This window comes from Balearica regulorum, chromosome Z, assembly GCF_011004875.1.
Source record: "Balearica regulorum gibbericeps isolate bBalReg1 chromosome Z, bBalReg1.pri, whole genome shotgun sequence".
NCBI lineage: Eukaryota > Metazoa > Chordata > Aves > Gruiformes > Gruidae > Balearica > Balearica regulorum.
This window is the reverse complement of record NC_046220.1, coordinates 11059431-11075947: the sequence shown is the minus strand read 5'-3', so window position 1 is coordinate 11075947 and position 16517 is coordinate 11059431. Positions and strand designations below refer to the sequence as shown.

At 39.8% G+C, this 16517-nt stretch overlaps 1 protein-coding gene across 2 annotated transcripts in view; it reads right to left on the bottom strand.

Moving 5' to 3' along the window:
- Positions 1–16517, bottom strand: part of PTBP3 (polypyrimidine tract binding protein 3) — a 50606-nt gene that overhangs the window by 31196 nt on the left and 2893 nt on the right. Inside the window, exons 2-4 of one of the 2 annotated variants that reach the window (XM_075740297.1) lie at positions 15504–15580; positions 14570–14696; positions 13273–13307 (exon numbers count right to left, since the gene is read on the bottom strand). In XM_075740297.1, coding sequence (XP_075596412.1) covers positions 13273–13307; positions 14570–14678 — 144 coding nt within the window. In that variant the 5' untranslated portion in view covers positions 14679–14696; positions 15504–15580. The remainder of the gene's footprint in view (positions 1–13272; positions 13308–14569; positions 14697–15503; positions 15581–16517) is intronic. The other variant, XM_075740299.1, reaches the window with a different exon arrangement.

Sequence of the window (16517 nt, the reverse complement as noted above, 5' to 3'; positions counted from 1 at the left end):
ACCACAAGCTGTAGCGACAAACTGCTAACTTAAAATAATTTGAAACTAGAGAGATGTCTTAAAAGTGCAAGGAGGCAAAGAAGAATCCAACTGTTCTTACACATTTTCAGGTCATCCGTAACAACAAGCATCCAGAACTGCAACTTCTGCATCCATAGCTACCTGGCAAACCAGGTCACAGTCTCCCCATTTGAAATATTTGCTTTGCCATGGTTTAACAGATGCTCTAAAAATACAAAACACACCCAGTATATAAAAGTTCTGAAGTATAATTCTAGCGCAAAACCAAGTCCTTGTCTTTGGAATGCAATACATGTAAGGCATAAAACTCTGTCAGACTTGGACTAAAAATCAATTAAGAAGCATCAAACTCAAAGCAACAAGAAGTCTAATTTTATACATAGAGAGTGGGAAAAAATGTAGCTCTGACAACTAAAGCTCTGAAGTCTTATTTTAAGCACTTTCAACATTTTGCATGTATTAAGTTTCATTATTGCCACTTAATGTTTACCCCTCACTATAGTAGGAGAAACCAGAAACCCAGGTACTTGTTATTTAAAGAACTCAGGTTATATTTAACCGAACATTTTTTTCTATTACTAACAGTACTCACCAACTACAATAACAGAATAAGTGAAAAATGTAAATTCTGAACTGACCTCAGCCCCATGCCCTAAATATAACCTAAGCATTTCTCTCCACTTTCCACGCATTTTAAGAATTTTATTCCCTTTTCCCTAAAATGATAAGACAACTAAATATATGCCAGGTATAAATGCCATGAGTTTTCATTAAGCAATAAGGTCAGGAAGAAGACAAGAGTCATTTTGTCTGCTTGACTCACCCAAGCCTTTGTCTAGGAATAAGCAAGGGCCCAGTTACAAAAAGCACTTTTAAAATTGAGAGCTACTCAATCATTATTTGAATTAAGTAGGATTTTTTTTATAATACATAACATAACTATAATACCATGTGTGTTTTTTCTTTTACAGAGACAGTTTGCATCTCTCCTCACCAATATTAAGGTATACAATTTGGCCACTTGTTAAAATATTTTCCTAAGAAGGTGAATTGCTGTTTTCAGTTTTTAGGATGGAGAGTGGGAGAAGGCAGTTTGAGTCATTTAATTGCAGAATCTAAGTAAATACTGCTTAAATGTACCAAGAAAATATGTATCTAACAATGTTACTATCCCATATACATAAGACTCCTAAAACATCTGATCTGATTAATGTAACAGAGACAGATAATTGAGCAGAAACCTAACAATTAATTCAGCCTATAATTCAGAAATAACAGAAATTTATTCATACTAACACTGGAGCTGAATTTTCTGATGCAAAGTCTTCGACAGAAATACCAGCTTAGGCTCTTCTTACCACACACTTCCATCCGACTTTCTCACTGTGAACCTAATGGACAAGCTAATTTGATGAAAAAAATAATCCATGATCTTGTATGTAGCAGAATCACAGAGCTATGTTTGCATATCTAATGGCATGGTTTGACAGTACATCCCAGCTGAATTAATGGTTTATGGTTTATCACCACAAAGGTGAATAAGTGGCTCACTGCATCATTTCCTATCCCTCTATTCCACTCCATTTTGCTAAAAGGGAAGCAAATTTAATTTGCCAATCAAATAAAAGTCAAACTCCTCTCCAAAAAACATTGTTATTTAAAATAAAACAAAAAAAACCCCAAAACCAAACCCAAACAACCTAGTCTCCTCAGATGAGCTGAATCTGGAGGTCAGAGTAACAGAGACTCAAACAAGACTTCACTTTCTCAGCATCATTAAAAGTGCTGCATGTTCTTTTGTGAAAACATATCCTCATTAGTGACATGGTGTGAAGGCCAGAACAAGCAGCAATGCAAAGGGGAGGAAGTTTTGTCTGCTTAGGTTTAATAACAAAGAGGTCACAATATACATAGTACATTCCGTAGTGGAGACAACAAGTAGTTATTTGTTCAAAATGAGTTACTAATGTCTATTTTTTTCCGAGCAACAGATATTTACAGTCAATCTGTAATTTATTTCTTCCAAGAGGAGCTTTCTTCCAAAAAAATTTTAACAACTGTAATATTTGCATCATTTACTTGCTTACTTCTAACCGTTCTTTAAAGAGACAGACTGCATTTTTTTTCCACAGGAAAACTAGCACCATGCAACTATAAAATTTAGGTGGAGAAAAGACATTGTAGTTTTATGGGATTATCAACACAAAAGTTAATACGAGGCTTCAGCCTCTCGTAGTCTGCCTTATCTCAAAACCATAAAAACTTCTGTGTCCTTTTTCTACTATGACTTTTACAGGAGGATAATCAGAGGAAAATACTGTTGCAGATACAAACTTTGTAGTGAGCATCACGAATACCAGGTCCTGTTTGGGAGATTTTAATGACTCTCACACAAAATCTAATTATTATAGCTTTACTTTCATATCAAGCCTGTCTCTTGAAGCAATCAAACAAACAAGATCAAATTGTTCTTGAAAAAAGATCTCCTAATGCTAATTCAGTTTGGTTCATGTATATTCAACAGATTTGAAACTTGCTCTTTTTAACTAAGAAGTACTTAAAAATTAAAGTATTTGGTCACTTTATTAGCATTCCGGTTCCTATGTAAACTGAAAACATGAGAATGGACTTACTAGGTCAGTCCAAAAAAAATCTAACACATCTAACAGGTGATGCCCAGGAAAGACTTTAAGAAGAAAACAAGTATACAACAATATTTTCTCAAAATATTCTCCCAGAACCAGACAAACATACATGCATACAAACACAAGTTAACTGAAGTAGAAAAAGCCACATAATACTTATCTGAAAGCAGGAATAAACATTAGAGATATGAACAACATGGTAAACACTTAGTAAATGTGTTAATGTAATATATCCTTTGCAGTAATTACTTATACCACACAATGAAAACCAGCATCTAAGTAAAGGAAAAAGTATAAATTACATTTGTCTTTAAAACAATTCATCTGTAGACAGGAAAAAAATAGTTTTAATCATGATTTAAAGTAGACAGTTTAAAACAACCCATTCTGAATGTCAATCAAACTTCCCTTTAGGGGAGGGAGACTAATACCAATAAGCAAATAACATATGCCTGCAGCAGAATTCACTGCACAATTCACTGACTTCTAGACTGCGTTCCCAAATCTTACTAATGTACAAACCAAGTTCCAAGTAACAAACCTTTATATTTCTGGGACATACATTCCTTAGGTATTCCTTATGGGTTATGATCTTGTGAAACAGATGGCAGGACTAGAAGATACAGGGATATACATAAGGTAAAAAAATGTTTATAGGCAAGTTTTTGTCTACTTACACAATACCTGCACATTTATCTTATTATTTTCATAAAATGCAATTTCAAGCCTGCAATAATTGTAAGTGATCATTTTAACAAATGCCAAGTTGTTTTTCATGGTATGATATGTGAGAAAACCACACTTCTCCCCTCCCCAGAATACCAACACAATCTTCAAAATATTTGCCAAGAATGTAACCTTAACAAGGCAGATGGTATCACATGGGCTCAGAGCAAACTGGTAACAGTTTCAGCTTCATAAAACACAGATTTCAAAGTTCTGTGGCGTCACAGTTTAGGTCAGGACAGACTCCAAAATAACTTTTTCTATATTCCCTCTGTGAAAGAGTGATTATTAATGCAAATAGCACTACTAAGTGTGGTGTTCTACAGAACACTACAGAAAAGTGCTTTTTGTTACTTCCCCTGTCCTTGCTGAAAGGAGCAGTGTGCACCAAAAGGTCAGACTGTGGGGCCTGCAACATCACTCTAATTACTTGGGTGATGTCAGCTCAGTAGGCCAAGGCACATTCCACCACTGCTCAACACCTCAGTAGCACTCATTGATCTGACAATAACTAGTATGAAGTTACTCACATCTTAAGCAAACGCCTTCTGCAACAGGCAGATCTCCATAAACAGGACTGTAACAGCCATGGTTATGATTCCAAGTGCTCTCAACAGTATGACAATGGGGAGAGCAAGGAAGGAGAACAAAGCATTAGCATTTGGACTCCAACCAGATATATCTTAATAACGTGCTTCAGCTGCAGTGGCTATGCTATGACCGGTCTCAAATATATTCCCAGGCCAATGCAGCACTTTGATTTCTGTCTCCTAGTGAATGCCTTGGGCACGCTAATGGCTTTGTGATTTGTGACTTTAATCCTGCTTAGTTTTGGAAGATGCTGCTCTGTGAGTCCTTCAAGATACAAGCAGTTTCCATTTATACGCCCAGCCCAGATCTTTGTTGATTGTGGTGATCTGTGCTGCTTGGTCCTTTTGATGGTTGTGAATTTGTTTTCCAGTGGGCTCTTCCCTTTGAAATATAGGCATTGTCATGTTGCACCTGTGCACTGAGTTTTTCCAAATCGCATGTGCTTTTTCCCCACAAGTTAGCGGTTCAAATTAGCTTTCCTCATCTCTGCTAATTCTTGATTCCAGTATGTGAGCCAGACCCAAAGGGCTATGGCAACCACCCAAGCATCAGTATACAGGCATGACCTAGGCCACTTCCTCTGTAACGTTACATCAGCGGCCAGTCTTGTGGCTTGGACTTACAAGAACTGATTTGATTGTCCTTCATGCATTTCTACCACCTGCTGAATGGGACTCCACAGAGCACCTTTCCATCTTCTCTAACTGCCAATAATGTGACAAGAACTATCTGTGTGGAGGGCATATAGCTTGTCATATTCCAGATTTTCTTGAGCATGGGATAAGGCCCCATGGATTAGGCCCCAAAATCATGATTTTAGGGCCATTTTATCAACTCTTCTATGAGGCCTGGATGTCCCTGTTTCCCTACCTGATCCCACTGGGTAAACAGGGCTGTCCATCAGGGCAGGTAGAACTTGCAACATGATGAATTGAGGGCATTTGTCCGTTCAGCATCCAGTACCAGAAGCCAAGGGGCCAGCAGCAGTTGTGACTCCATCCCCCATCACTGCAGATGCTGCCCAGATTCCCGCATAGATGTCTCATGTTTCTTTTTCTGTTAGGATATAGTTTTCTCAGGGTGACAGCTGCCTTGGCTCCAGCATCCAAGGAATACTCCTGTCTCTGTGTGCTTTCTGCCATAAACTCCACTGGTTTGACTGGTCCCCTACTAATTGTGTATAGTACATTTCAGACATTTGGACCCATTTGGACAGGGCTCAGCCCAATGGCATGTGCAATTTATGGCTTTATCTGGTCAAAGTCCTGTTGTTGCTCAGGCCACACTCAAGTACAGGTTTTTCTCCTGGTGACTTGGAACACTGTGTTCACGAGCTGACTTTGGGTATGTATATTCACCAGAATCCTACCATTCTAAATAAAATTTGTTTCCTTTTATGTTCATGGGTGGAACAATTGCCACAGTCTTATTAATCATGTCAGTATGAAGACAGTGGTGGCTATGTTGCTATTTGACACACAGAAATTGTATTTCTAGTCCTGCAAGTCCCTTCACCTTATACTTCTTTGATTGCAAATCCTACATTCAGTTCAATTCCAACTATCCTTGTTATCCACCCCTTGGGCTGTGTTTCCCTGTACTATGATGCCATCAGCATACTATAAATGATCTGGGGCACTGTCCTCCTCCAAATCATCTGCATAAGTCTGTGACAGATGCTGGAACTATGCTTCCACCCCCACGGCAAGTGGTTCCAGGTGTATTGTGCTCCCCTTCAGGAAAGGCAAATTGCAGTTCACACTCAAGGGCCACAGAAATTGATAAAAAACACATTAGCTATATAAATGGTCACATACTAGGTAACATTTTTTTTTCTTTTTGCTTTGACTTCATACTTTAGTTCTACCATACTGTTATACACATTGTTCAGACCTCTATAATCCATGGTTAATTTCCAATCCCTGTTGGGTTTTTGCACTGGCCCGATAAGGCTGCTAAGGGCAAACAGGTTCACATAACTATTCCTTGATATTCTGCTTCCATGGTAAGATAATTTATGGGACAGGCCAAGTATCTTATGCAACAGACCAATATACCTGTTGGTTTGATATCATTGTCAGTGCACTGCCTTGCAGCTAGCACTAATGGAGGTGACAGCTGTAGCAGTCCTACTGCTGACTCTACTCCTGCAATGACAGACAGTTAACACAGCAAAGTATTCTCACTTATATCCACACCAGCTATGTCAAATACCTATGATGTCCTTATGGGTCCTTAGCATGTCCATTCCTTAAAATGGCAATGCCCAAGATGCAAGGAGCACCAGATCCCATCCCCACTTTGTGGTGCTTCCAGTTTCTTTTAGTAAGGCTGAGTTTGGCTTTTACCACACAGAGCTTCGACTGGCCTCTGGTGACTCTTTTGATGATGACTTGCACCTTTCCACTCAGTGTAAAAGGGAACAGGGTGCATTAAACCCCTATGTCCACCAAGGCTTGATGTTTTCTGGGTAAATGCATGCCAGGCCATCATACTCACAGTCCAGTAAATTCCATTATCCCCTGTAACATCATCATCCTCAGCTGGCTGGGGGCAGAACCTCTCCTACTGGATGTTTACCAAAGTCAGTTCTTATTGGACATGGATATAGGAGAAAACTTATGCTGGTGGGGCTGATGGTGTGAGGCCTTCCTCAGCCTGTTGTGGCTTACCAGCTGTCTGTCAAGAAATGACAAGGGCCAATTTCCCCACAAAGGATGAGGAGCCAGGAGCAGAGAGCAGTAACAAGGCCAGCCAATCAGTGCCCTATCTCCCAGTACCCAAGTGAGGCAAGCAAGAACAGCGCAGGGATGGTAGCCACATTCAACTGAGACTATGGATCCTCTGACGAGCCCATAGTGACAAGGCAAGTCCAGAGTCAAGTTGGGAAGCCAAGGCAAGATCAGGTCCAGTGAGCCTAAGCACCAGATACAGTCCAGTGATTGCTGTGCAAGTCCACAGCAACAAGATAGGACCCAGGTCAAGCCAAGAAGTCAGTCTGTGGGTCAGGGTGTGGACCAGCAAGGTTCTCAGCCACCCACAAGCATGGCTGTTATAGAGCTGCAGACAGGCACACATAGGACATAGCCTGGGCAGTGTCTGAAGGACTGAGCTCAAACAGAGCCCATGGGCAGAGGGTGTGGATGGAAGCCTCAGCAGAGGCTCATCAAGGTTATTAAGACTCAGGGGCCTGACAATGTCTTTATTGCTGCTTGGATTCACGTTCCCAGGTAGCCAATTCCTTGGTCATCCACGACTCTGTTATTGGACACAGACCCCAGCCACCGTGCCTCCCAGTTATACAGCTCTAAGCTACTGGTACACGCATCCCAGCATTGTAATAGTCAAGTTAATTGGTTTTCCTCTACTCTTCATATATAATCAGTCTTTAGATCACTATTTAAGGGTCATGTGGTTTCAATTTCTCATATCATTAGTGGTTTTTTTGTGATTTTTCAACCCTTCTCCCAGTCTATCAGAATCTGCAGCAAGAAACAACCTCTTCACATGGATGCCAGGAAAGAAAAAGTTAAGACACACTGCTCAGAGCACAGCCACACAGCCTTGACTCCCTATTTCTTCAAGCTGCTCCTTAACAAACACACGCTGCTCCTCTCCTCCTTCCCCCAGGAAGCACAGTCTTATACCACAGATGCCCCGGACAGCATAAAGAGGACTTGCTACAGTCACTATATACTACGAGTTGCTGAATGATGACAGAAAGCGGGGAAGGAAAAAAGCCTCCATTACTGGTTTATGTGCTTCAAGATGTTAGTGCTATCTTATGTACACTATTAAAACACTATCAAGTAGGAGTTAGTGTTATCTTACATCTAATATTGACACATCATACTGAATAGCTAGTGTTATCATATGTATTAGTTAGCATCCACTATATGCACTATTAGCACACCTCATGTAGAAGTACTATGTACACTTCCTGCTATACCACTGGCTCCTCAAGATTACACCCAGATAACTAATCCAGCAGCTGTAAGTGGTCTCAGCACTGGGGACATTCAGACAGCACTACTGCTGTACAGTCCTCTTCCCACAATCCAAAACCTCCTTCAGATCCATGCCAGCTTTTTGTTAATGGCATGGTTTAGGTCAGGACAGACTAAACACTAGCATTAATTAGTATGCAATAAATGGAATCATGTGAAAGAATGTGGGGGGTTTTTTTGCCTCTGCAAAAGAGTGATTAATCCAACTAACTCTACAATGTTACAGAAAAGTGGTTCTGCCTACTTCTTCCTGCCTTGCTGAAAGGAACAGTGGGCATCAGAAGGATTAAGGTGCTGAGTGTGCTGGTTCCAGCCATACAAGCTTGATCCCAGACGTCCCTGAAAGTCGTCCATGGTCAGGCCTCCCTGAAGACAAAGGACAGTACCTTTGCCCTTCAGATTGAGATGCGTGATATTTACGAACTCCCAACCTGAGGGACTCTGTGCTGGCCTCAAACATGGAACGGAGAACACATACAGAAAACAAATTCTGCCTCTTCCACCCTTTGTGATAATGCTTATATGTACTAGAAAGTGGGTTTGGTATCCCCTGTTTACTGGTTTACTTAGTAATCACAAGTTAATTCTCTTTCTCCCCTTCTCCTGGAAATTACCCTGCAGTTGTCTTCACAAATTTAAGAGTGAAGCTCAGTGTTTTTCACATCCAAGAGTCTACTTCAGCCTTTGCTCATAAGGGCTTCAAATATATATGTAGACTTCCACTGGACAGTTGAATTAATGTGAAACATTATTAAGCAATATTTTCAATTATGAAAAGAACCATTGCTATTTTTCGTAACATGGAAAAAATCATAATTGATAACAAGCTAAGAAATTATATTCCCTGAGCCATTTAACTTTTCAGCTAAAACTATTTATGCACATTAAAAGAGTTAGCTGTTTTCAGAGACCTGCATTGCTACCCTAGTAAGCTAAAATATCAAGTAAAATAGATTCAGCATGCTAGTGTGAGCTCAAATGACGAAAGCTCTATGCAGACTACCAACACAGGGAATTTATAGTCTCTACTGCTCCTGGACAAAGATCCCTGACATTTTAAATAGAAACTTAAGCTCTCCAGGTGTTCTAAAGCTTTAAGTATCATTTAGTACATACCTCTGCTTTATATTATGACATAAACACTGATTTCTCTACCCCTTAAGATCTGCAAAATTGTGTGAGTGTGGGAGCAGAACAACAACAACAGTAGGTTATTCCACAGAATTTTTTTCATTTGTTTTCTCTTCTGTAAGGTAAATAATAATTTGCCTTTTACACTGTACCTTGTGAAAAAGGCATGACGAAACCAATCAGCACCATAACTTGATAAGTATATCATCACCATTGCCTTCCCTTCCCAATCATGGCAACCACTCATGGAGGCAGGTCAATATTAACTTCCACTTTACTTTTTGCTGCCTTTAGTAGAATGACACACTTTCTTAATTCCCACAGATTTTGGAACTACTGTTTGTACAAGAACATTGTTTTAATGGTGTGGAATACAAAGGAAACCAAAGACAGCTTAACTCTCATCAATTTGCTCCTAGTACATCAGGTAGAATTCAGCAGTGTTCTGCCACTACTACTGATCTGAAGAACAAGCAAAAAGAAACTACTTATTATCTGCACTTGTCACAGAACAGCAAGACACAATCTCAGTAATTGACTTAAGACTCCTTTGCATCACTATTAGTTAATGTATTTGGGATATAAGACTACACATGGGGAACCAAACAATCCAAAGCCCAGTCAAATTGAAGTCTCAAAATTAACAATGTTAAAGTATAAAAACTGATCTGCAGATCAGTTTTTAATACAGGCTGTTTTCCCCTTCCTAACAGATTGCATTTATATAATAAAACAAGTGTATTTCATGCACTTCAGTATTTCCCTTTTAAAAATAATTTATTCGTAAATATGACTTTAGAAAATTTAGTAATTTGCAGACTCCAGGAGGGACAAACATACTACTGAAAGCCTTTTCCACACTTCTTAAGCAACACTTTGCACATTAATTCAGATTTCAATAAAACTGATTAGATTCATTTGAAAATAATTATTCTGAAATTCAGAATAACAACTTACATCTTGCATGTCTCTTATTTCCTTTTCCAGCATACTAATATAGCCTATTCATACTTAAAGCAACTAAAACACTCATTTAGATGTTGATTTCCTCAAATTTATTGAAGTGGATTCCCATTTAGAGAGAAGAACATCTTTGTTATTGCAGCAAAGCAAAAAGGTTTCTGGTTTGTACACTAGGAGAACTGCTAAACAAGCATCACCAATATCAATGATCTCTCCCTAAACATACTAGAGTTTGTTAATAAGCACATTAAAATGTAAGGTCCAACTATTGCTTCCCTAAGTTTGCACAACTGTGAGTGAGCAGATGTAAAAATCACAAATTACACCATTTCTGCATCAAAGAAGTTTACATTCGAATGAGGACATGGCATAGAACTCCATTACAACCTAGTGTATCACAGGAGTTCACAGCTGAAGTTGGCATGAGTCAAATGTAGGTAGTCATCTAATGGTTTGCTGTTCACTTAAACTGAACCATAATGTGGGTATTGGGTTTGTGTGGCAAGGTTTTGGTAGCAGGGCAGGCTTCAAGGGTGGCTTCTGTGAGAAGCTGCTAGAAGCTTCCCCCATGTCTGACAGAGCCAATGCCAGCCGGCTACAAGACGGACCCGCCGCTGGCCAAGGCCGAGCCCATCAGCAACAGTGGTAGCACCTCTGGGATAACAGAGTTAAGAAGGGGGGAAAAAAAACAACCTAGTGGCAGTTTTTGCAGCCAGAGTGAGAAGACATGATAAAATTTGCAGACACCAAGGTCAGTGAAGAAGGAGGGGGAGGAGGTGCTCCAGGCGCCAGAGCAGAGATTCCCCTGCAGCCCCTGGAGAAGACCATGGTGAGGCAGGCTGTCCCCCTGCAGCCCATGGAGGGCCATGGGGGAGCAGATATCCACCTGCAGCCCCTGGAGGACCCCAGGCTGGAGCAGGTAGAGGCACCTGAAGGAGGCTGTGACCCCATGGGAAGCCCACACTGGAGCAGGCTCCTGGCAGGCCCTGTGGCCCCATGGAGAGAGGAGCCCATGCCAGAGCAGGTTTGCTGGCAGGACTTGTGACCCCGTGGGGGACCCACGCTGGAGCAGTCTGTTCCTGAAGGTCTGCACCCCATGGGAGGGACCCACGCTGGAGCAGTTGGTGAAGAACTGCAGCCCGTGGGAAGGACTCCTGCTGGAGCAGTTGGTGGAGGACTGTCTCCTGTGGGAGGGCCCCCAGGCTGGAGCAGGGGCTGAGTGTGAGGAGTCCTCCCCCTGAGGAGGAAGGAGCGGCAGAGACAGCGTGTGAGGAACTGACCACAACCCCCATTCCCTGTCCCCCTGTGCTGCTGGGGGGGGAGGAGGGAGAGAAATGGGGAGTGAAGTTGGGCCTGGGAAGCAGGGAGGGGTGGGGGGACAGGGTTTAAGGTTTGGGTGTATTTCTCATTGCTCTACTCTGTTTTGCTTGGTAATAAATTAGATGAATTTTCTTCTAAGTTGAGTCTGTTTTTCCCGTGATGGTAACTGGTGAGTGCTCTCTCCCTGTCCTTATCTCGACCCAGGAGCCTTTCGTTATATTTTCTCTCCCCTGCCCAGCTGAGGAGGGCAGTGACAGAGCAGCTTTGGGGGGCATCTGGCCACCAGCAAGGGTCAACCCACCACAATGTGACACTTCACAGACTTCTACGACTATGTTTCTTGTATTAGAGAAGAGAAAAAATTCAGTAATGCTAAGTCTGCATCCAGATGTACAGACATCTTTAAACTTTCAGCTGTCACATTTAAGACTACTTCAGAATTTTAAACAAGATACAGCATTATCCGGTGTATCAAATCTGCAGTTTGATGCAGTAAGTCCAAAACAGACATCATGACCAGACTCCACAGGTCAGAACACTGTGACGTTATATACTTTGCATTAATGGTAGAAACTGGGCAAGAACCTAAGGAAATAATATCTTCCTCTTTAAATTGTGTATGCCTTCAGTATGCAATTTGAAGATGCTAGGAAGTAAATTATTACCTTATGAGAGAAATTGCACACTTCCTATACAAATCATGCCTATCTAAAGACTCACTACCACAGACTCTTTTCTCCTCCTCTAGGTTCTTCTCTCTACCATATGATGTGCAGACTGCTCAACTAAATTGGGTCACTGGGAGAGGCTGCAGTGGAACTAGGAGAGCAAAGTAGTAAAATAAACCACCATCAACAAAAGCAACACATTGCACATGTGATTATCAAGAGCTGTAAAATTAGTGTTACAAGTTAAGTTTTTAAATTAACATAAACCATCCATTTTCATTCTTAAAGTATGAAATATCTTCACTTAGTATGAAGGCTTTAAACTCATCCTGAAGGACAAGAATCCATATACAAGTATAAATGCTCCGGAGACCAGGCAGGTATCATGACACAGAGGCAGAGGCTGCTCTGAAACTGTCCATCAAAAGAAAGATGACAGATTTTCTTTGTAGCATCATCACCAATTTACAATTTCCAATAATGTTGTTTTCTGATAGTTTAAATACAAACTTTACTAGCAATAAAGATTACTGCCTATGCCTTCTAGTTAGTTAATCCTTAAATAAGTAAAGATCAAAATTTACATTTTCCTCACGAGTTAACACAGGCTTTTTGTTTCAAGACAAAGTTACTTCAATATATTCCTTTCAAATATATTCCTTTTTCAAACAATGAATAGGACACTCAACACAATCCTTACTAAAGTCTTCATCCTAATTCTTAATAAGCAATAGAATGTGTGGGCATGTCTCTAAATAAATGCTATACAGAATGAAGTCCTGCACAGTGAAAACATACTTTGCCTTAAACTTGTTTTTTCACTTGAAGTCATAAATGTATCTGTATGATGTCATATCGTATATAGTTTTGTGTCATTTTACACTTTACTATGCACAAGTTGGAAGATGCTTACATGATGCAAACATCCAGTAACTTAAATAAATCACCAGTAAGCTGTCTCTTTTGAATTTAGTCAGAAGAAATTTACCTAGCCTTATACAGTGCAAAAGTGCCATTAGTGGACAATCTGGTTTATAATTTATTATTATTAAAGGTTAAAATTGAGACCAAAATATAGCTAAGAGAAACAGAACAAAACCACAAACCTTATGACTATCAATATGGTATCAGCAAAAAATGGGAATGGGTTATAATAAAAATGTAACAAGTGTATATGAAAGGCTATAAAAAGATTCGTACCTTTAAATGGCTGCTCAAAGATCCGTAACAACACTCTACAACAAAAATGAAGAGAGAAAATGGAAGATGTTAGCAAAATATTGCAAAGGTAATGGTAAATAGGTGAATAAAGAAAAACTGTTATAAAAGTAAAAAATGTGATGTGCTGTGGACTTTTTTTTTTTCTTCTGCAAAGGAAACAGTTTAACAATGCACAGCATGGAGAAAACAAGAAAATGACTGGCAGGATCACAATACCAATCAATAAAAATTCTGCAAAATTTCTATGTGAAGCACACCCTTTTTACCCTTCATTTTTAACCCTAGTTCCTTCTGGAAATAGAGAAATGCATAAATACTGTATCCTGGAATCCTGTTTATCAGCAGCTCTACCTCTTAGCATGAAAGACATCGACTTTTGTTACTTTGATTTCTATTCTTCTGCAAAACTAAATATACATAACTGAGTTTAAGAAAATAGTATTTGGGGGAAAAAAAAAATCTCACTTCTCATGTATTCAAAACCCACCATGGATCCATAGGAAGATACCAAAAAGATTTGTACAAGTTTGCTAGCACTGACAGAAACCAAATGAAAAGTTAACAGATCACCTACTTTTGAGTTCAAGAAATCTCCTCCACAGAAACTAAGTTTCCACCATATCCAAGGCCTTATACTGTGCACTGAATAACTTTACAAAAAATCATTATGAATTTCAAACTGACTGTGTTTTGGGAAAGGACATGTAACCAAAACAAGGGGGAAAGAATGGATGTGAAGCTAGAGTAATTTTCCTGGTAACATAAGATCAGAATATATAGCTTGTCTGCACACATGGAACAAAAAAGAGAAATTAGAGACTAGAAAATAGAAACAGGTGAACTAACAAAGGAAAAAAAGAGTAAGAAAATGAATGCACTACAGTCGGTAGTAAAATGAGAGAGTGAACAAGCAAAAACCCCACAGAAATGGAACCAGAAAGAAAATCCTAATCAGGTTGAGCAAAACTAGGTAGGAAACGAAGGCCTAACAAAACCAAGAGGGATTACGTACAATTTATTAAACTAAGTCACCTGGCATTATTGCAAGTCAGTAAAATACTCAGGTGCTATATTCATTTAAGTTGTGGTGGCCTTTGGGGTTATTGTACAGGCAACATGCACCTCATGCTGACTGCCAAATAGTATTGTGAGTGTTTCTAGCCTAGAAAATGATACTGTTAAAAGGCTGAAGGCATATAGAATCATAGAATCATTTAGGTTGGAAAAGACCTTTAAGATCTGTATCTCATAAAGGGTTGAAACTTAGTTTACACACTCAAATGCAGCTCTTGAAGTATGTTGTCACTCAAGTGTATAAATGTGCTTTGAATCCTTCCTTTAAAAATGTCCAGTGGCCTGCTCTTCATTGCAAATGTCTTTCTCATGTGCCACTGCACACATAGCTACCATGCCACCTAAAGGCAAGAAAAAGGGTTATCAGTCCCTGATTTCTCCACAAGGTCTGATTCCCAACCAGAAGACATGGTAAGATTTTACTTCTGCCTATACTCAAATTGGTTTTGGATCATCCTTATTCCCATAGTTAGTGCAACCCACCTCCCGGGGGATAGGAATGTTTTGTTTAAATGGTAAGATCCTAGTAAGGAGCGCTGACCCCACCACATGCTTGTGCACTTGTGTGAAGTATGCACACTCGCACAGAGTGCAAGTATGCAAACATTATTTTGATTCTCTTGCTTCTGTTATTCACTACTGAGAAAGAATGATCTGTCTTCTCCTTGACTTTAAAGACCACTATACTACACCATGTCTCTGAATGAATAATAATGGCAGCAAGTTAAATTACTTGTAGTACAGTGTGATTAAGAAAGTTAATTGCAAGTATAATGGTTAGATTATTGAGTCATACAGCATTCATTCCACTGGCTTTCACGGGAAATTTAGGATGCGGTTTCCTGGTCAGTTAAAGCTGTTCTAAGGCTGCTGTAAGTAGAGGCAGTCATGTCATTCCCCGCTGTTGTACTTTCACAGCTCCCCCTGCAGTGACTAACTGCAAAGCAGCATGGTACCAGAATAATTTACTATGTGGTTTATGCACAGTTGCTACAGCACGAGGGAGGTGCAGAAATGTGCTGCCGAGGACGGTGCTGCTCTTTTGGCAACAGTCCTGAGTTTGAACAACTTCAGCTGACAAGGAAACAGCAAGAGCAGGAAAGAGTAGTATCAACAGCATGCTTTTTCCTTTTCACCTACCCACTCTCCCACTCTGCAACACAGCATCAAATATGTTGCCTCGTACTCCAATGTACCACTCACATCCACAGACCTGAAAAGGTAGGCTCTATTTTCTCATGTTGAAATGGGGGGGGGGGGGGGGGGGGGGGAGAAGTCTCTCAAATGTAGTATTCTATAAAGATTGTACAGCATAAAATGAAATTATAAGTATAAAGGATATACAATTGTCAAAAGCAGGAGAAAAAAAAAAAGCAAGAGTGCAATTCCATGCAACAGTTAGAGAGTGCAAAAGAAAAGAATTAAGAACTGTACCTTGAAACAGCGTCTCTAGGCATACTTTTAGTACATAACTAACTCTCATCCTCACTTCTGGATACAATATTATGTTTATCCTTTAAAAGAAAGTTGACCTAAACATTTGTCCTTATCACTTAATACATCCAGAGGTGCTTCAGCTAGCCCAGGATTAGTTCAGCAGAAAATTTGAGAAACACTGCCTGGGAGGACCCAGCATACTTAGCTGCTGGTCTCCCCCGCCACCTCCCCAGGTACCTAAGCGGATTAATTTACTTGACTACAGACCAAATCAAATAAATAGTCATTTGACAACTGGTAAGAATACTATGAGATTGATTTATATTTTGCTATTTTCATGTTTCTGAGTGTGTAAGATGATTCCCATTTCTGATTATATCAGATATTAACAGTAAACAAGTTTGTTCAGTGAACAGCAAGCTCATAAGAAGAGATAATTTCATTCATACTAGGATTACATTAGATATTTTTCACAAGCACATAACTCAGAATGGGTTAGAAACAGATTTTGATGAAGGAACTACATGCAGGAAAACGTAAGCTATGTAATTCTACTCTATGTAGAATAAAAATAGCAAAAAGGCTTGTGAGCCAGAAACCTAAGGATAATAATGTGCAAGTGGTTGATGTCTCCAAGAGCTTGAACATCATTCTGCAGAATTCAGATGCCTTGTTAAATCTGAAGATTTGAGCTGGTACTGGACTGGCTAAAT